This window comes from Coregonus lavaretus (assembly GCF_964263955.1).
Source record: "Coregonus lavaretus genome assembly, contig: HAP1_SCAFFOLD_171, whole genome shotgun sequence".
NCBI lineage: Eukaryota > Metazoa > Chordata > Actinopteri > Salmoniformes > Salmonidae > Coregonus > Coregonus lavaretus.
Window position 1 is genome coordinate 147,402 of NW_028160460.1, and position 21,444 is coordinate 168,845.

The window sequence follows — 21,444 nt, forward strand, 5'->3', positions numbered from 1 at the left end:
AGGTTTCCCCATAATATTTAAACTGAGGAATTGTGATCACAATCTTTATTTTAGCGATCAACAGTATTCCTCCTAATGAAAATGCCCCCGATCAACAACGCACCGCATTATGAGAAAGTAAACTTGCCATTTTCCAAAAAGTTTAGATCAGTGGGGAATCGGGCACCCCCTTGGGTGCTGCCATAGATTTACATTAGAAGTGCCCATCCAAGAAGGCTCAAGGTCATTGGCCACAGATAAAATGACGTCAAATCACGTTATATCTACCATAGCTTTGATTGGAATGATCATGTCAACGTCATACTTTCGAAATCTTAGCTAGCAAGCTTGACAAGCAGTCGTCATCATGAATCAAGTCAACAATCTACTGGCAAATCCTTTTCAATCCTTTTCATATGAAGAGAAATTATAGATAAAACATATCGGTGCTCATCGGCATTTGGATATAAAATTACACAACAAGATGGAAATCGCAAATTCAACAATGAGTGGTTTGGAAGCAATCAGTGACTAACTGCAAGCGTTGTAAAGCAATCACTAGCCTGCTATTCGGTGGAGAGGATGTCTGGTCCAAGTCTGGGTTTAAGGGTCTCTTTTCCAAGCTTAAAAGGATAAACATTCACATGCAACACCATGGGCCAGAAAAGGTTGAATACATTGGCCATGCTGTCAATCCAGCATGACTTCTGCCACGTTCAAAACAACTGGAAACTCGGAACTGGGAAATCTCAGACTTCAGTGAGTTCAACACTGAAAAAAACGAGCTCCGACTGGGAAAATACGGTCATCCAACTTGGAATTCCAAGATGTGAACTCGAGGCTCTAGAGCTCCGACCTGAAGATGACTGACGTCATAATTCAACCTGGGTTTTTTTCAGAGTTCTCAGTTGTCTTGAAAGCACCATAAATCCAGAGAATGCCAGACTTTGATGACAAAGTTTGACGACAAAATTTCACACAAGATGGACCGCCGCGCCACCTTCCTGTTCAAGTGAGCACAGCACAACAAGGTGAGTCCAAAAATGTATTGTATGTTGCTGCATAAATGTAATATGCCAGCGAGATATGTATACTGTAGCGAAGAAAGTAATACTAAGTGTATGTTGTGTAGTAAGCTGTTAGTAGCCCATGTGCCTCACCCTAATAATTTGGTATATTTACCCCTCATAACTTAGCTTACTGTTCTGACTTGGTGGTGCAGATGTAGCCTATAGCCTGTTTTAGAGAAATGTCATCATCAAATATTTGAAGAGCTTTCATTGTCTGCTTATATGCCCCCTTTATTTATCCTATGGTTCTGACTTTGTGTACAGGGAGAATACTGTAAGAACGGCCCATGTTCGGAATTCTGTCTCTGTACATTTCAAAAGTGCTGAACAAATCATTATAGTGACTACGTCCGTGTTAGCTCGCTCATTAATGTCTTTAATGTAACGAAATTACGGATTGCCTCATATCCGCTCATCGTTCCCTTATGCCATAGTGTGTACATCTCAATTGTCACTAGAAACCACATTTGTTTCAGCAAGTCAACCAAATCAGCTATGTATTTTAAAAAGGCAGTGAATGAACTGTTTCGCTGCCAGACAAGGCTCCGCTGATAGCCAGGTGTAGCAGTGGTAAGGATTTACTACATGGTGCTGAAAAGAAAGCTCTGCTGTTGGGACAGCTTTATGTAGGCCCTAACAGTTTATGGACACCGTTTGACACCGTTATAGTGCAATGAATGTATTGTTTAGTGTTGTGCTATGTAGTGTAGTGGCTTTGCTGGCATGCATCCCCCAAATACTTTTTGAGTTTGCCCCACCAAGATTTACATGCTAAAATCGGCACTGCTTTAATTAGAATTTTGTAGACAGACTCAATAGAAGACACCAAGAGAATGGGTTCAGAATATTAGGGATCAATGAAAGAAATCCCTCTAAATATATGCATATTTGTTTCTGTTTCAGCACCAACTGGTAGAAAAAAATACTCTTATCTTGCAGATTATTTAGGCAAATTTTAGGGTTACGAAAGTATGTATGATAAAAAACAGGTTTGGAGAGCCTTTACGCACTAAATATATTGATTAATCAAAAATACAGCAGTCCTGAAAGTTGTCATATTCAAGTTCAATCCATGAAATATTGGAAGGTGGAAAGAAGTGTAAAATAGGGGTTGAACAATAGTCCAATGAATCCTCCCTAATCATGGAACTGTATGACAACGGTCCAGTCGCCGTGAACCGTGGGCCAGGCTCAAGGTTTAACCTGCTACTTTTTATATTATCAACTGTTACTGCAATGACGGCGTTTACAGAGGAAGGAAATGAAGGGAAACGAAACAATGGAACTAAATCGAACGGTAATGTACATTGTCGTTCGATTTATACCAACTGAAGGGAACTAACAGTAATTTGGCAGTTGAATATGTGTTGTTATTAGGCCTACTGACGGTCGATACTGACAGTGGCTAATATTTAATAAACCCTTTTTGATTAAAATGTCTGGTTTTGTTATTACTTTACTGTCGTAATGTATTACATTTATGGGTTTGTAATGTGCAGATTTCTGGTAGTGGGCACGGGCTCCAGGTCCACCAAACTTCTTGGACTCTAAGCTTTGAGGGTCGGCCACCAGCAGGGTCCTATCGCACTGGATCAGCATATTCTTGATCTCCTTCATGGAGGCCTCATCCACATATTCCTGGTAGTATGTGATCAGGGCTTTGGAGATGGTCTGAAAGATAGTGTAGATCTGTGCCACGTGTCCACCACCCTTCACTCTGACTCTGATGTCAACTCAAGCAAAACGCTAAATGCCCAGCAGCAGCACTGGCTCCAGCAGCTTGTTCTGGAGATCGGCTGGCTCAATCATCTCAAGGGGTCTGCTGTTCACCTTGATGAGGCCATCCCCCTCTTGCAGTGAGCGACAGCGGAGGCACTTTTTTAAATCTGAAAACCTGGACAGTTTGCAGAAGACCTTTGGCTGGCATGTTTGTGAAACAAGTAAAGCACCCAAAAAATGTTTTATCTGATTCTATTTTTGCCTTTTTATCAGAGCTCACGGGGGAACATACCATCTTCAGTTTAGTGCTGTTTGGAGAGATAATCTGGTTATTAATTTCATTTTGAGGTGCACATTTTTCAAATATGCACATTTACAATGTATTGTTTGACAATCCGTGTGCGGGTCTGTGAATTAAAAAATGATCTAAAAGTGTGTGCTGAAATATATATCTGTCCAGAAGAGTTCACTGTAGTGTACAAACACAGTTACAGTTTCCAGAAAGAGGATGAACCTTTAATACGGATCGGCAGTAATTTTGGCAGGAGGACCATGACTTCCAATTGCAGCTTTTGCAGCACATCAACTTTTAAATGACCATGACTGAAGATGAGGAAGAGGGGAGGAGGCAGTGTGACTCTTCCATCTTTACTTAATGTCAAGTAGTAGCAGTAGAGTAGATTAATACTGTACAATAAGCCCTACATAAATGGGTCACAAATCATCTACAGTATAATACTTTTCCATGCTCTGTAAAAGATGAATAAATGTGAACAAATACATTAATGATTTTGTCACACAGCTATGCCACATTATGAATCTTTATAGAACATGATGTACGGTTATAGATTATTTGTGAAGCATCTATGTAGTGCTTATGAAGCCTATATGAAGCCTTTATAAGATGCACTTCAAATAAAGCGGGAACCTACTTTTAAAAAACAATTCTAATGTATATAGATGGAAGGGCTTTGGTGATGGAACAAGTTTCTTGATGCAATTATAATTTTTTGTGGAAATTAATAAAAGCCCAATAAATAAATAAAATATACAGAGCATATATAGATTATTTTAAAGATAGATGAAACCCTAATATTCATCAGCAGTGCTAGCCTACTTCTGTTAAGTCAGTCCTGATATGGGTCTGAACCTGTTAGTCATCAAGGGATTAAAAGAGAGATTCATCCAGCAATATCTTTCCCTGATTTCATCTGACCAAGTATTCAGATATTGTGTGATGAGAGTTACAGGCCAGGCCACTGAAAGGCATTTATCCTACCCTGTAAAATCCTTAAAAATAACAGCAACAAGAACTAATGACTAGATCACCAGATACACATGATCAGATAATCCTTTATGTAAACAAACATAGTGAGCCCACTAGAACCCAGGTCCAGCGGCTGTCAACCCAACACAGCCCGTATCCACAAAGCATCTCAGAGTAGGAGTACTGATCTGGGATCTGTCCATATAATCTTATTCATTATGATCTAAAAGTCAAAACGGATATTAGGTCAGCACTCCTACGGGCCCTGGTCACTACTAATCGTTGTTGTCGGCTCAATCTGTCATGGAATCAGTAAACCCTGCTCTCATATCTGTCATGGAATCAGTAAACCCTGCACTCATATCTGTCATGGAATCAGTAAACCCAGCTCACATATCTGTCATGGAATCAGTAAACCCTGCTCTCATATTAACACAAATATGTAACCTAGATTTGGTCCTTTAATTCATGATTGCTCTTCTGCTGTTCTTACATTTAAGTCATTTAGCAGACGCTCTTATCCAGAGTGAACCACATGAACAATTAGGGTTAAGTGCCTTGCTCAAGGGCATGTCGACAGATGTTTCAGCTAGTCGGCTCGGGGATTCAAACCAGCGACCTCTCGTTTATTGGCCCAACACTTCTAACCGCTAGTCTACCTGCCTGGAAAGAGGCCTCCATTAAAGTATTAAAACTGACTGTATAAGATGTAATTGCATTTTACAGGCATGGCAGATGATGTTGAAAGTAAATGATGTATTACTTTCCCTTGTATTTCCAATAGCCTGTTATCAGTAGTGATGAAGCTTGTTCAGTTCTAAGAGTTGAATGGTGCTTCCTGCTGTATGTTGATGGGATTACATGATCTTTGAACCAGTCCCAAACCTTCCTTCTGTGAAACTATTTTGCTTTCAAACAGTGTATCCACCAGTGTTATTTCAGGATGATTTCCACCATATTGTTGATTTATTTGAACACACACTGAAGACTATAATCATATTCAGGGCCAAATGTGTTTTACCCTTATCATGTAGTTTTAGTCATCAGTCCTACTTTGTTGTTTTTACTGTTTATGAAATCTCATTTACTATCTGCATGATCTTTAACGCTTCGAACACACCGAATGTGTTGTACACCAGAAGTACATTCATTTCCAATGGAACAGCATTGCGTTGCAGAGGCAGTTGCAGATCGTTCTGTGTGGTGCATACGTTGGATTTATCGAACGTATGCATCAAATTGTATGCGTAGACTTGACAGAAAGTAGCAAAATGTGAATGTTGAATTTTTGTTGCCACATATCCAGTAAAATAAATTGTGGGATTTACATTATAAAAACAGTTTGACTGCAGAATTTCTTTACATTCTTTATTATATTAGATATATTTTATGTGTAACTAGCTAGCTAAAGGGCTCTCTAGTTAATAGCCCCTATGGGACATCAGATGTACTTTTACAGAATGTTCATTAGGACTATAACTTTTCCCAAAGTTGGTTTAAAATCATTTTTGAATGATGCAATGTTACCAAATGAAAAGGAAGTTGGGGTGCCTTCTGCCCTGATGAAGGTAGGCTAGTCTTCTCCAGGACCCCTTGTTGTTCAGGACAGTTACAGTCATTCATTACATTCTTATTGGAATCATGTACACTCTTAGAACAAGGGGTTCCAAAAGTGTCCTTCTGCTGTCCCCATAGGAGAACCCTTTTTGGTTCCAGGTAGAACCCTTTTTGGTTCCAGGTAGAACCCTTTGGGGAAAAGGTTATACATGGAACCCAATAGGGTTCTGCTTGGAACCAAAAGGGTTCTACCTGGAACCAAAAAGGGTTCTTCAAAGGGTTATCCTATGGGGACAGCCGGAGAACCCTTTTAGGTTCTAGATAGCACCTTTTTTTCTAAGAGTAGAGTTGGCCTGGGCTACAGTTTATTGATACAGTCATAGACTGAATTGTACTTTTTCAAGGCATTGTTAATGATGGTTGATGAGTATTATAATATAATTAGTAGAGCATAATAAACAGTAATGAGGTAGCTATATGAGTAGATAGAATATGTGGGTGGAATTCAAGTCACACACACTATTGATAAATATTCTGAATTATGTTTCAGATTCTTGGCGACAGGGGACTCCTACAGAACCATCGGATTCAGCTACTGAGTTGGACGGTCTATGGTGGCAGGCGTTGTCCCCTCTGTGGCACAAGCCATTTGGGACTGCCTGGTCGGTGAATACATGCCTGTCCCCAAGGAGGAAGACTGGAGGGCCATCGCTGCCAAGTTCCTGGAGAGGTGGAATTTCCCCAACTGTCTTGGCTCCATTGACGGGAAACATGTAGTAATCAAGGCTCCACCGTGCTCGGGTTCGCAATTCTACAACTACAAGGGTACATATTCAGTTGTACTCTTGGCTGTTGTAGATGCCATCTACTGTTTCCTTGTCGTTGGTGCTTACGGCAAGGGAAGTGATGGCGGGACCCTCTGGGACTCTACCTTCGGCCAGGCACTTCAGGATGGCACCCTGGAGATTCCACCACCTGCATCACTCCCTGGGGCTGAAGACCTGGGACCCGTTCCCCCACGTCTTCATCAGCGACGAGGCCTTCCCTTTGAGACTCAACCTCATGAGGCCCTTTGCTGGACGCCAGCTGCTGTTGCCAAAGCCTGTAAGGATCTTCAACAAACGACTGTCCAGGGCAAGGTTAGTTGTTGAATGCGCCTTTGGGATTCTGGCAGCCCGGTGGAGAATGTATCGGAGAGTGCTTGGTCTCAGCCCCTGAAATGTCGATGCCTGCGTGAAGGCCACGTGTTCTCCACAACTACCTGTGGAGGGCATTCCAGGAGCCGCTCCGGATGGAGATGGGCACGCCAAACGGTCACCTACCTGATGTCGCCAGGGCACGTGCCAACAACGCCCCAAGACAGGCACTCCAGGTGAGGGAGAAGCTGACCACCTACTTCTCATCGCCAGCAGGTGAAGTCACATGGCAGCATGCCGTGGAGTGAAACGGCTCTTTTAAGAGCCCCCTAACACAAAGGTTATTTTAAGAACCATCCACCGTTGTCCATAAAATATATATTTTTCCCAGATTATTTTATGTCTCATTGTCTCTCTTCATTTGGAAGTTATATTTAAGTGAAATCTGGGAGTAAAGACCACACCTTAACCCCTTCGCTCTCTCATTAACATCAGTATTATACACACCTGGCATGGTACATCAGGTGAGCAGGAGCTCTAATTAAGGTTATACGACATACAGGTAGTATGATAACGATGGGAAAAGGTCATCTAGGGTCCATACAAATAGTACAGTTTACCACGATCTTCACTGGTCTGACAAAATGCAGGTGGAACAACAACGAATTAGGAAGAGAATGGGTTTTTTCCTTGATCTTGTCTTAGCTCTGCAAAGGTGTAGGGAAGAAATAAACAGAATAATTATAAATGAGATATAAATAAACAAATGAAAACTGACTATGAAAACATTAGAATTGAAGAAGTATTCAAGTACAGGAAAGAACATGACAGGTGTGTGGGTTGTAAAAATGTTACACAACTATTGAAAGAGGTGTGTGTGTGTGTGTGTGTGTGTGTGTGCATGTATGTGCGTGTAAAAATACAAAAAATAATGTGTAGCCTGTAAGAGAACAACAAGAGCATGTATTTTTGACACAACTGCAGACAGATACAGGCACTACTCATAAAGCCTAGACGTAGTAGGGGAACATCAGACATGGCCATAAAGAGAGAGAGAAGGCGGGGCACTGGAGATCTAAGGTACAGAGAGGAGTGGAGGAGAGGTGTGTGTGTGTCTCTGTCTCTTCCTGTTCAACGAGGTCCTCACTGGTCACTTCCGGGTCATAATAATCTCAGGTGGTCCTAGGTCCAGAGGTGCTTCCTCTATTTCATTATCTTCCATGGCAGCACCAGTGGAGGTCATACTTGTGGATGATGTAGAGGGTCTGGCTGTAAAATTGCCACTCGTTGCCCTAGGCACAATAACTGGATCCAGAAAGGAAAGAATGTGGCAGAAGCTCCAAGGCCGCTGGCCTGAAGCCGCTGGCCTGAAGCCGCTGGCCTGAAGCCGCTGACCTGAAGCCGCTGACCTGAAGCCGCTGACCTGAAGCCGCTGACCTGAAGCCGATGGCCTGAAGCCGCTGACCCAGACCTCTCTTCTTCTCTTTCTCTCTCTCTGATACCTTCTCCCTGAGTCCTCTCCACTTCCTCCTACAGTCTTCTTCTACATAGACATGAACATGATAAGCCAAACCATTACCTAGCATAACTATAGTTATTAGATAGCTATCATGGACATGTCACCTACCGTACACACAGACACACACACGGTTATCTGACCAAGTTATCAGGGGTAGTATCTACCATCATTTCTATTACTATTTATCTCACATACACACTCACACTCTCTCACATACACACTCACACTCTTTCAAACATGATTACTTGGCCAAGTTATCAGGGGTAGTAACTAGCATAATTTATATTACTATTTCTCTTTCACACACACACACACACACACACACACACACACACACACACACACACACACACACACACACACACACACACACACACACACACACACCTCATTGGCTAGGTTAGCTAGCTAGGTTAGCTAGCTAGCTAACTAGCCACATCTAGCACAAGCTCACTACTAAACTGACCTGGAAATCCTACTATCGTGGACACTCGTCTCCAAGCAGCATTTTCTGTGTCCCTGTAGCTGTCAGCAGTTGTGTCAAAAAGACACGGTTTTGAGGATACTGGGAAAATTATTCTCTAACCGCATGTGACTGTCTGCAACACGTGTGTAGATACCTGCATTCAGTATCGTTGCGTAGCTGCGCAAAATGTTATGCAGCATTGATGCAATGACGCAGCCAGTGTGTTAGAAGCGTTAATCATTTAGAATATGCTGCATTGTTTACACAGAATAAACAGAACAGAAGAAGCATGGGAAATAGAACAGAATAACAGAATAAACAGAACAGACTGTTTCACAATCAACTATGAGTCTACTGATGCACCCGTGCGTCAATCTAAGTAACATCATAACAAAATCCCCATCACAATCCATCAGTTTAAGCTAAAGATACTGTATGTGTTTTTTGGCATGGGCTGCTTCTCAATCTACCACAATCTGTTTATTCACTTCTATGTTTATTGTGTTATATATTTATTCTGTTATTGTGTTCTATGTTCTATGTTGATTCTGTTCTGTGTTGATTCTGTTCTATGTTGATTCTGTTCTATGTTGATTCTGTTCTGTGTTGATTCTGTTCTATGTTGATACTGTTCTGTGTTGATTCTGTTCTATGTTGATTCTGTTCTATGTTGATTCTGTTCTGTGTTGTTTATTTTCTATGTTGATTCTGTTCTGTGTTGATTCTGTTCTATGTTGATTATGTTCTGTCTCTATTTCGGCCTTCCACATCTGCGGTGGTGGAAGGTGGCCGAGCTACAGCGGTGTTTGTCAGACCATGAGGCATTGTGGAAATCGGCCTTCTCACTAAAACGTCTGTAGCGTCCGAACGGTTTGGCCCACAAACGATGGTGTTCTTCGTTTTGCTCTACGACCCCCACAGTGTTATGAGACTGGTCTGAAGTCAGTACCAGTGTAATGAGACTGGTCTGAAGTCAGTACCACTGTGTTATGAGACTGGTCTGAAGTCAGTACCACAGTGTTATGAGACTGGTCTGAAGTCAGTACCACTGTGTTATGAGACTGGTCTGAAGTCAGTACCACCGATGTGCCAACTTCTGTCTGTAGCGTCTGAACGGTTTGGGCTACACACTAATATGACCCCACTATGGAAAGGGGGAGATTCTCACAGGCACGATGGTATGTGACAGGACTCATCTGAAGTAACTGGTACCATTAAAAAAATGAATGGAAGTATGCAGGTAGGATTGTGGTTAAATATGTGTCCATATCTTCTAGATATAGGAAAGACCCCTATGAATTAACCCTGATGCTTGTCCAGTAGGGGTGCATCTCAATAGTCTGCCTTGGCTTCTTAACCTTTTCTGTCTCCTTTCCTTCATCTGTAGAGAACATGAGATAACTTGACAAATGCCCATTAGCCATCCTCTACATTGCTATCTGTGTGCTATCCTATCTTGTATTTTGAGATCAGCGCAAAGGCAAGCGGAGAGACAAGGAGAGGAAGCCACAAGACTATTGAGATACACCTTCTCTCTCTGTGTGAAAGATCACCTGGTTCCTGTGAATAATACACCTATACTGCCCCCATGTTGATATATAGGGGAACTGCAGTTTGGTTTAGGCCAAGAGGCATTCTCTGTAAATATTGTCACAGAAAGTGTAAAAGCGCAATTTTATTTGCCATTCTATGAGTTGATTGCAAATACAGTGCCTTGCAAAAGTATTCATCCCCCTTGGCGTTTTTCCAATTTTGTTGCATTACAACCTGTAATTTAAATTGATTTTTATTTGGATTTAATGTAATGGATATACACAAAATAGTCCAAAGTGAATTGAAAAAAATAACTTTTTTAAAGAAATTCTAAAAAATAAATAATGGAAAAGTGGTGTGTGCATATGTATTCACCCCCTTTGCTAGGAAGCCCCTAAATAAGATCTGGTGCAACCAATTACCTTCAGAAGTCACATAATTAGATAAAATAAAGTCCACCTGTGTGCAATCTAAGTGTCATATGATCTGTCAAAACTGGAAAGAATATTGCACCAAAACAAACCTGCCAAGAGAGTGCTGCCCACCAAAACTCACGGACCAGGCAATTAATCAGAGAGGCAACAAAGAGACCAAAGATTACCCTGAAGGAGCTGCAAAGCTCCACAGCGGAGATTGGAGTATCTGTCCATAGGACCACTTTAAGCTGTACACTCCACAGAGCTGGGCTTTACAGAAGAGTGGCCAGAAAAAAGTTATTGCTTAAAGAAGAAAATAAGCAAACACGTTTGGTGTTCACCAAAAGGCATGTGGGAGACTCCCCAAACATATGGAAGAAGGTACTCTGGTCAGATGAGACTAAAATTGAGCTTTTTGGCCATCAAGGAAAACGCTATGTCTGGCGCAAACCCAACACCTCTCATCACCCCGAGAACACCATCCCCACAGTGAAGCATGGTGGTGGCAGCATGATGCTGTGGGGATGTTTTTAATTGGCGGGGAAACTGGTCAGAATTGAAGGAATGATGGATGGCGCTAAATACAGGGAAATTCTTGAGGGAAACCTGTTTCAGTCTTCCAGAGATTTGAGACTGGGACGGAGGTTCACCTTCCAGCAGGACAATGACCCTAAACATACTGCTAAAGCAACACTTGAGTGGTTTAAGGGGAAACATTCAAATGTCTTGGAATGGCCTAGTCAAAGCCCAGACCTCAATCCAATTGAGAATCTGTGGTATGACTTAAAGATTGCTGTATACCAGCGGAACCCATCCAACTTGAAGGAGCTGGAGCAGTTTTGCCTTGAAGAATGGGCAAAAATCCCAGTGGCTTTCACACCCCAAGAGACTTTCAGCTGTAATTGCTGCAAAAGGTGGCTCTACAAAGTATTGACTTTGGGGGGTGAATAGTTATGCACTCTAAAGTTTTCCGTTTTTTTGTCTTATTTCTTGTTTGTTTCACCCCAAAAATATTTTGCATCTTCAAAGTGGCAGGATGTTGTGTAAATCAAATGATACAAAAAATTCATTTTAATTCCGGGTTGTAAGGCAACAAAACAGGAAAAATGCCAAGGGGGGTGAATACTTTTGCAAGCCACTGTAGTAGTACCGCAAAATGGCCGTTGTTAATTTCTCAGATATACTACATTGGTAGTGGATGGGGTTAGGGTTTTTAAAGTGCTTTGAGACCCATAGGAAAGCACCAGCCCTTGAGACCTGGGTTCAAACACTATTTGAAATCATTGACTGAGCTCGCCTGTTGCAATGGAACCAATAGAAAAGTCGTAAAAGTGCAAAGCCGCCCAGAGCCCTCACCGTTTTGTTGACGTTGAGTGAGAGGTTATTTTCCTGGCACCACACTCCCAGAGCCCTCACCTCCTCCCTGTAGGCTGTCTCATCATTGTTGGTAATGAAGCCTACTACTGTTGTGTCGTCTGCAAACTTGATGATTGAGTTGGAGGTGTGCTTGGCCACGCAGTCTTGGGTGAACACGGAGTACAGGAGGGGGCTGAGCATGCACCCTTGTGGGACCCCAGTGTTGAGGATCAGTGAAGTGGAGTTGTTGCTTGTAGCCCATTCCAGCCTTGTGTAGGTCTACAATCTTGTCCCTGACATCCTTGGAGAGCTCTTTGGTCTTCTGGAATCTGATTGATTGATTGCTTCTGTGGACAGGTGTCTTTTTTTACAGGTAACAAGCTGAGATTAGGAGCACTCCCTTTAAGAGTGTGCTCCTAATCTCAGCTCGTTACCTGTATAAAAGACTTTCTGATTGAGAGGGGGTCAAATACTTATTTCCCTCATTAAAATGCAAATCAATTTCTAACATTTTTGACATGCATTTTTCTGGATTTTGTTGTTGTTACTCTGTCTCTCACTGTTCAAATAAACCTACCATTACAATTATAGACTGATCATGTCTTTGTCAGTGGGCAAACGTACAAAATCAACAGGGGATCAAATACTTTTTTCCCCTCACTGTACATACTATATTTTGTGTTTCAACAGCATTAATAAAGCCTGCTGGTCTGAGGATACTTCTGGTGGGGAAGACTGGGTCAGGGAAAAGTGAAACAGGAAACACCATCCTCGGGAGAGAGGTGTTTAAAGCAGAATTCTCTTCGAAGTCTGTGACTGCAAAGAGTGAGAAACAGAGTGGAGAGGTGGATGGGAAGAACATTGATGTGGTTGACAGTTCAGGAATCTGTGACATATTATTGTCAGAAGCCCATGTCCTTCAAAAAAAACCTGAAAAAGATTGGGGGGAAAGAGAGAATGAAAATAGAGCGATGCGTCAAGTTGTCTGTCTGATACACAGAGGAGTGTAGAAAAGCTGTGAAGTGCATCCTGGCGAACTTTGGAATTGGGCCCTCAGACTACACTATAGTATTGTTCACTTTTGCAGATCAGTTAGGAAGAAAACCATTTAAGGTGTTTCTGAAGGAGAGTGAGGATCTTCAGACACTGGTCAATATCTGTGGAGGCAGATATCATGTCTTCAACAATAGAGAGCAGAGAGACCGTGCTCAGGTCAGACAGCTGCTGAGGAAGATAAAGGAGATGGTGAAGGGGAATGGAGGAAAACACTACACCAATAAGATGTATGAGAAGGCTCAGACAGAGATCAGGAACAGTCAGTTGATAGAGTTGGGTAAACAAGCAGCTATAACAGCTGTAACAGCTGGATGCACAACTACAGCCGTAGGACTAGGTCTTATTGCATCCCCAATAGAGGCTGCAGTTGTAGGGACAGTGATAAAGGTAGGATTAGCAACAGCATTGGGAACAGCTATAGGAGGAGAGATAAAACAACATGTTATGGATAACAAGGGACAGGAGGAAATGAGATGCAAGAGGGGGAAGATGCAAGTGGAGAGGAAGAGACAGGAGGAGGGGAGGATGATTGAAGAGGAGATGAGGAAGATGGAAGAGGAGAGGAAGAGACAGGAGGAGGTGAGGAAGATTGAAGAGGAGATGAGGAAGATGGAAGAGGAGAGGAAGAAGATGGAGGACGTGAGGAAGATGGAAGAGGAGAGAAGGAAGATGGAAGAGGAGAGAAGGAAGATGGAAGAGGAGAGGAGGAAGATGGAAGAGGAGATGATGAAGATGGAAGAGGAAGAAGATGGAAGAGGAGATGAGGAAAGAGCAGTAGGAAGAAGTTAATTAAGAGTCCATTAATGCACACTTGTGTCAATATAATGAACATAATAAAAAACTCCCCATCAAAATCCGTGAGTTTAAATTAGAGAGATGTTTTTTTGCATGGGCTGAATCTCAATCCACCACATCCGCCTATCTCGCCCTTCTGCGTCTGCTGTGGAAAGTGGCAGAGCTACGGCGCTATTTGTCAGACCAGGAGACATCCCGAAAATCGGTCTTCTCACGAAAACATATGTAGCGTCCGAATGGAAAGATGAGTCTCACGAAGTTGATGGTGTTCTCCGTTTTGCTCTACGATCCCCACAAGCATCACAGGACTTGATGCTGAAGTCGGTACCACCGATCTGCCAACTTCTCTCTGTAGCTTCCAAACACTGATATGACCCCTCTATGGAGAGGTGAGACTCTCACGAACATGTTGGTTGTTTCGCTCTAGGTCACCCACAAGCCTAACAAGATTAATCTGAAGGTAGCCCAGGACAAGTAAAAAAAAAAAGGAATGGAAGTATACAGTATATGGAAGTCGTTTAGTGCTTAAAAAAGAAAGGGGTTTAATATGAATGTTTCCTGATCTTTTTTATATCTCTCAGATATAGGACAGACACTTCAGAACAAACTTCATTTAGATGTTTTTGGGGACTGTCTTTCCATGTATGAATCTGTAATTCAATGCATTTCTATGGGGTAATAGCATTAAGGCAAAATTTAAAAATGTGCCTTCGGAAAGTATTCAAACCCCTTGACTTTTTCCACATTTTGTTACGTTACAGCCTTATTCTAAAATGTATTAAATAAAACAATTTCCTCAGCAATCTACACACAATATCCCTTAATAACAAAGCAAAAACAGGTTTTTAGAAATTGTTGCAAATTTATTAAAAATAAAAAAACAGAAATACCTAATTTACATAAATATTCAGACCCTTTGCAATGAGATTCGAAATTGAGCTCAGGTGCATCCTGTTTCCATTTATAATCCTTGAGATGTTTCAAAAACTTGATTTCAGTCCACCTGTGGTAAATTCAATTGATTGGACATGATTTGGAAAGGCACACACCTGTCTATGTAAGGTCCCACAGTTGACAGTGCATGTCATAGCAAAAACCAAGCCATGACGTCGAAGGAATTGTCCGTAGAGCTCCAAGACAGGATTGTGTCGAGGCACAGATCTGGGGAAGGGTACCAAAAAATGCCTGCAGCATTGAAGATCCCCAAGGTCATAGTGGCCTCCATCATTCTTAAATGGAAGTTTGGAACCACCAAGACTCTTCCTAGAGCTAGCCGCCCAGCCAAACTGAGCAATTGGGGGAGAAGGACCTTGGTCAGGGAGGTGACCAAGAATCCGATGGTCACTCTGACAGAGCTCTAGAGTTCCTCTGTGGAGATGGGAGAACCTTCCAGAAGGACAACCATCTCTGCAGCACTCCACCAATCAGGCCTATGGTGGAGTGGCCAGACGGAAGCCATTCCTCAGTAAAAGGCACATGACAGCCCGCTTGGAGTTTGCCAAAAGGCACCTAAAGACTCTCAGACCATGATAAACAGGATTCTCTGGCCTGATGAAACCAAGATTCATCTCCTTGGCTTGAATGCCAAGCGTCACGTCTGGAGGAAACCTGTCACCACCCTTACGGTGAAGCATGGTGGTGGCAGCATCATGCTGTGGGGGTGTTTTTCAGCGGCAGGGACTGGGAGACTAGTCAGGATCGAGGCAAAGATGAATGGAGCAAAGTACAGAGTGGTCCTTGATGAAAACCTGCACAGGACCTCAGACTGGGGCAAAGGTTCACCTTCCAACAGGACAACGACCCTAAGCACACAGCCAAGTCAACGCATGAGTGGTTTCGGGACAAGTCTCTGAATGTCCTTGAGTGGCCCAGCCAGAGCCCGGACTTGAACCTGATCGAACATCTCTGGAGAGACCTGAAAATAGCTGTGCAGCGACGCTCCCAATCCAACCTGACAGAGCTCGAGAGGATCTGCAGAGAAGAATGGGAGAAACTCCCCAAATACAGGTGTGCCAAGCTTGTAGCGTCATACCCAAGAGGACTCGAGGCTGTAATCGCTGCTGATGGTGCTTCAACAAAGTACTGAGTAAAGGGTCTGAATACTTATGTAAATGTGATATTTCAGGGTTTAAAAAAATATATAACAAAAAAATCTAAAAACCTGTTGTCACGGCCGTCTACGGAAGGAGTGGACCAAAGCGCAGCGTTTGTAGCGAACATGACTTTATTAAAGTTAAAGTGCACGAACGAGAAAACAATAAACAATGACGGATAGTGAAGTCCTCAGTACACAGACTGAAACATGGAACAAAAACCCACAACCCTAAGGTGAACACTGACAGTTTAAATATGGCTCCCAATCAGAGATAACGAGCCGACAGCTGACACTCGTTACCTCCGATTGGGAGTCACATGACGAGACAAGACACTACAACCAAAACCAAACACAACCAAATGAACACACCCTATACCCAACACAACCAAATGAATACACCCTGGCTCAAACTACACAGTCCCGGAGCCAGAGCGTGACAGTACCCCCCCCTAAAGGCGCGGACTCCGACCGCGCCTACACCCCAAAATAGGGGAGGGCTGGGTGGGTGTTGCTCCTCGGAGGCGGCTCCGGCTCCGGGCTTGACCACCACCCCACTTCACTCCCCCCGTAGTGCCCCCGGTCCGATCTGACCCAGCTTGCTGGATCAGGACCTCCGACGCGCACCCCTGGCTTGGTGCGTGAGGTAGGAATGGACCGGAACTGGCAGACGATACGCACCCTTTGCCTGGTGCGTGGAGCCGGAACAGGCCTCACCAGGCTGAAGACTCGCATCCCTGGCTTGGTGCGAGTAGCAGGAATGGGCCGGATCAGGCTGACGGCTCGCACCCTTGGCTTGGTGCGAGTAGCAGGGACGAGCTGAACCAGGCTGACGACTCGCACCCTTGGCTTGGTGCGAGTAGCAGGAACGGGCTGGACCAGGCCGACGACTCGTACCCCTGGTTTGGTGCGAGTAGCAGGAACGGGCTGGACCAGGCTGACGACTCGCACCCTTGGCTTGGTGCGAGTGGCAGGAACAGGCCGGACCGGGCTGGCGACGCGCACCGTAGGTTTGGTGCGAGTGGCAGGAACAGGCCGGGTCGGGCTGGCGACGCGCACCGTAGACTTGGTGCGGGTGGCAGGAACAGGCCGGACCGGGCTGGCGACGCGCACCGTAGGTTTGGTGCGAGTGGCAGGAACAGGCCGGGTCGGGCTGGCGACGCGCACCGTAGACTTGGTGCGGGTGGCAGGAACAGGCCGGGCTGGGCTGGCGACGCACACCGTAGGTTTAGTGCGTGGAGCAGGAACAGGCCGGGCTGGGCTGGCGACGCACACCGTAGGCTTTGTGCGTTGAGCAGGAACAGGCCGGGCTGGGCTGGCGACGCACACCGTAGGCTTTGTGCGTTGAGCAGGAACAGGCCAGGCTGGGCTGGCGACGCACACCGTAGGTTTAGTGCGTGGAGCAGGAACAGGCCGGGCTGGGCTGGCGACGCACACCGTAGGCTTAGTGCGAGGAGCAGGAACCGGCCGGGCAGGGCTGGCGACGCACACCGTAGGTTTAGTGCGTGGAGCAGGAACAGGCCGGGCTGGGCTGGCGACGCACACCGTAGGCTTAGTGCGAGGAGCAGGAACCGGCCGGGCAGGGCTGGCGACGCACACCGTAGGTTTGGTGCGAGAGGTAGAAACAGGCCGGACTGGGCTGGCGACGCACACCGTAGACCTGGTACGTGGAGCAGGAACAGGCCGGTCCGTACTGGGAACACACACCACTGGCCTTAACCGGGGATCAGGAACGGGCCGGACCGGACTGGTAACACACCTCAGTCTCTCACGCCGTGCCTCAATTACTTCCCTCCCTCTACTCGCCAATGGCTCCCGTAATCCGGTAGCCTTCTCTCCACGTCTCCCTGTGGCAGCCTCCTGCTGCCCAGCCGCCCATGCCGTGTGCCCCCCCCTAAAAATTTCTTGGGGTTGCCTCTCGACCCTCCGACGCTGCTCCCACGTCCAGGTTGCCTGTTCCTGGACACGCTGCTTGGTCCTGGTATGGTGGGTTTTTCTGTCACGGCCGTCTACGGAAGGAGTGGACCAAAGCGCAGCGTTTGTAGCGAACATGACTTTATTAAAGTTAAAGTGCACGAACGAGAAAACAATAAACAATGACGGATAGTGAAGTCCTCAGTACACAGACTGAAACATGGAACAAAAACCCACAACCCTAAGGTGAACACTGACAGTTTAAATATGGCTCCCAATCAGAGATAACGAGCCGACAGCTGACACTCGTTACCTCCGATTGGGAGTCACATGACGAGACAAGACACTACAACCAAAACCAAACACAACCAAATGAACACACCCTATACCCAACACAACCAAATGAATACACCCTGGCTCAAACTACACAGTCCCGGAGCCAGAGCGTGACACCTGTTTTGTCATTATGGGGTATTGTGTGTAGATTGATGAGGAAAAAAAACATTTAATCCATTTTAGAATAATGCTGTAACATATATATTTTAAGTCAAGGGGTCTGAATACTTTCTATATGCACTGCATAGCATACTTTCTTACACAAAACAATACTAGTTAGTTAATGTTAGTTTCGTTTAAAACCACCAAAATTTGGGAAATCCCACGCTCATCACATTAATTTGCATTTCACAGACCAAACTACGGTAACGTTAAGACGAGGTAGCCAGATTTCAGACAGGACAAACACTGCAATTAGCTATTCTAATTTTTTTTGTAAATGGCATGTTATAGAATGGTCCAGACACTTCTTTTGTGATTTGGCTTGTTTTTGAGGAACTTATCCCAGCTGAGATTCACTTCCACATTGCTCATTGTGCAGTATCAGGGCACACAAAAGACATGAACAAAAACTTGAAAAACACCCAAATAAGTCCTTTTAGAAACGGACACACTCTCAGTATAGTGATGTAGGTATTTAGATGAACAGATATATTCTAAATGTGTACTATTGTTGCGTCACCATCTTTATTGCAAAAATTCAGACCAATGCCTATTCTCACTTAAAAGGTAGTGTTTTGTTTTTAATTACATTATGTCCCTGTTAATTTAGCTTGCCAACAATCATTTAGTTGTCTCAATGGAGCATTCATCATGACATAGCCCGTTATGGACAAATAGACTACATTCTAGATTGCTAAACACTTATTGAGCTTATGTTGTGTACACGTATCTACATTAAAGCACAGGTTTTGTTCTTGAGACATGGGGAATGGGGTGGGGTTTAGGGGTAGGTGGGGTGTATCTGAGGGAACAGTGGGTGTAAGGGTAGGTGGTGTTGATATAATGGGCATCATGCCAACCCAGAGAGGGCGCTAGTGGGTCACCTATCTAGGATAGATAAACAGGTGGGTTGTAGGGTAGGTTGGGTGTATGGCTGGTGGGTGTAGTGGTAGGTGGGGTGGGTGTAGGGTAGGTTGGGTGGGTGTAGTGGTAGGTGGGGTGGGTGTAGGGTAGGTTGGGTGGGTGTAGTGGTAGGTGGGGTGGGTGTAGGGTAGGTTGGGTGGGTGTAGTGGTAGGTGGGGTGGGTGTAGGGTAGGTTGGGTGGGTGTAGTGGTAGGTGGGGTGGGTGTAGTGGTAGGTTGGGTGGGTGTAGTGGTAGGTGGGGTGGGTGTAGTGGTAGGTGGGGTGGGTGTAGGGTAGGTTGGGTGGGTGTAGTGGTAGGTGGGGTGGGTGTAGGGTAGGTTGGGTGGGTGTAGTGTGGTAGGTGTGCATACATTTTTACGTATGGGTGGTCTGGGATCGAACCCACTACCCTGGCGTTACAAGCGCCATGCTCTACTAATTGAGCTGGGAATAGTTGTTGTAGGGACTTTTGAAACACTACTGTGGTTGGCACAAAGTGAAAAACATTTTTAAACTTTCAGTTTGCCTTTGTGTAGTTAACTGAACATACTCAACAGTAAATATATGCTGTATTCACTGTTATCTCTCTGCCCTCTCAATACCTTCCCCCTATCTCTGACCCCATAGCTCTGATCCTCATGTCTCTGATCCTCATGTCTCTGACCCTCATGTCTCTGATCCTCATGTCTCTGACCCTCATGTCCATGTCTCTGACCCTCATGTCTCTGACCCTCATGTCTCTGACCCTCATGTCCATGTCTCTGACTCTCATTTCTCATGTCCTTGATCCTGATGTCTGTGATCCTTATCTCTCAAATCTCTGACACTCATGTCTCTGACCCTCATGTCTCTGATCCTGATAGACTACCATTTAGAGGGCACTTAACCCTGATCTGGGACATAGCCCTTTCTTTGTGCGTGTGTTTGTGTGTGTGTGAGTCTGTGAGTCTGTCAGTCTGTGTGAGTGTGTTTTCATGCATTTGAGTGTATGTTACTCAACATTGCAATCAGCCTGTGGTTCAGAAGGGCAGTGAAGAGATTAGACCTGAGATAAGTAGAGGTATGCACACCTGCAGAATTGCACGTACTCACCCACATGTTTTCTCTGAAATGTCTATGTTTTGGTATAAGATAATCTGCGAGTACCATATCTTGTTGTATGAGACCATGTGACTATGCTGAAAGCCATAACCAACACACACACACACACACACACACACACACACACGTTTCTCGGAAACGTCTCTGTTTTGGTAAAACAGCAGTAGAGGGTGTGGTCACTAGTTTGAGGCAATGTTAAAGCCGACTGAATAGTTTATAGATCTGAGATCATTCTTTGTCTTCACCTCCAACTAACCAGAGTTTCATTAAGAACTGGAGATGATGAACTACAGAGTTTCATGAAGAACTGGAGCTGATGAACTACAGAGTTTCATGAAGAACTGGAGCTGATGAACTACATGTAACACTCTGGCTCCGGGACTTTTGGATTTGAGCCAGGGTGTATTTGTTTTGTTGGGTATTTGTTGTGGGGTTGGTTGTAAGGGTGTATTTGGTTGGTTGTGTTTTGGGTGTGTTAATTGTGGTGTCGTGTGACTCCCAATCGGAGGTAACGAGTGTCAGCTGTCGGCTCGTTATCTCTGATTGGGAGCCATATTTAATCTGAATGTTTTCCTGTGGGCTTTGTGGGTTTTTGTTCCAGGTTCAGTCATAGTCACTGTAGGACTTCACTATCGTCATTTGTTTGTTGTTTTCGTGGTTGCTTTTATTTAAATAAAGTCATCATGTTCTCTCCACGCGCTGCGTATTGGTCCGTTTCCTCAGACGATCGTGACAGAAAAACCCACCTTAGAAGGACCAAGCAGCGTGTCCAGGAGCAAGACAGCTGGACATGGGAGGAAGCGCCTGGTAAGGAAATCGAGAGGCTGGCGATGGCCCAGGTGGGCAAATCGTGGTCCTGGGAGGACATGCTCGGGGGCAAGGGACCTTGGGGGAAGATCAAGGCCCTGGCGAGAGAGGAGCAACGGCGTCAGCAGGGCCATCATCGTTGGAAGGACGAGAGGCAACCCCAAAAAGTTTTTGGGGGGGGGCACATGGCTTGGACGACGGGGCTAACGGAGGCAGAGAAGGGGCGAATTCAAGAGGCAACCAGGTTACGGGGGTCACTG

The 21,444-nt window shown here is 44.7% G+C and overlaps 1 protein-coding gene across 1 annotated transcript in view; it reads left to right on the forward strand.

Annotated features, from left to right (window-relative positions):
- Nucleotides 1–6,498: 6,498 nt before the first annotated feature.
- Nucleotides 6,499–21,444, forward strand: part of LOC311121803 (GTPase IMAP family member 8-like) — a gene marked incomplete at both ends in the record, with an annotated part of 75,937 nt that continues 60,991 nt past the window's right edge. Inside the window, 5 exons of the mRNA XM_084196248.1 lie at nucleotides 6,499–6,731; nucleotides 6,832–7,004; nucleotides 12,709–12,906; nucleotides 13,106–13,351; nucleotides 19,904–20,074. Of these exons, the coding sequence (XP_084052374.1) occupies nucleotides 6,499–6,731; nucleotides 6,832–7,004; nucleotides 12,709–12,906; nucleotides 13,106–13,351; nucleotides 19,904–20,074 (1,021 nt within the window). The remainder of the gene's footprint in view (nucleotides 6,732–6,831; nucleotides 7,005–12,708; nucleotides 12,907–13,105; nucleotides 13,352–19,903; nucleotides 20,075–21,444) is intronic.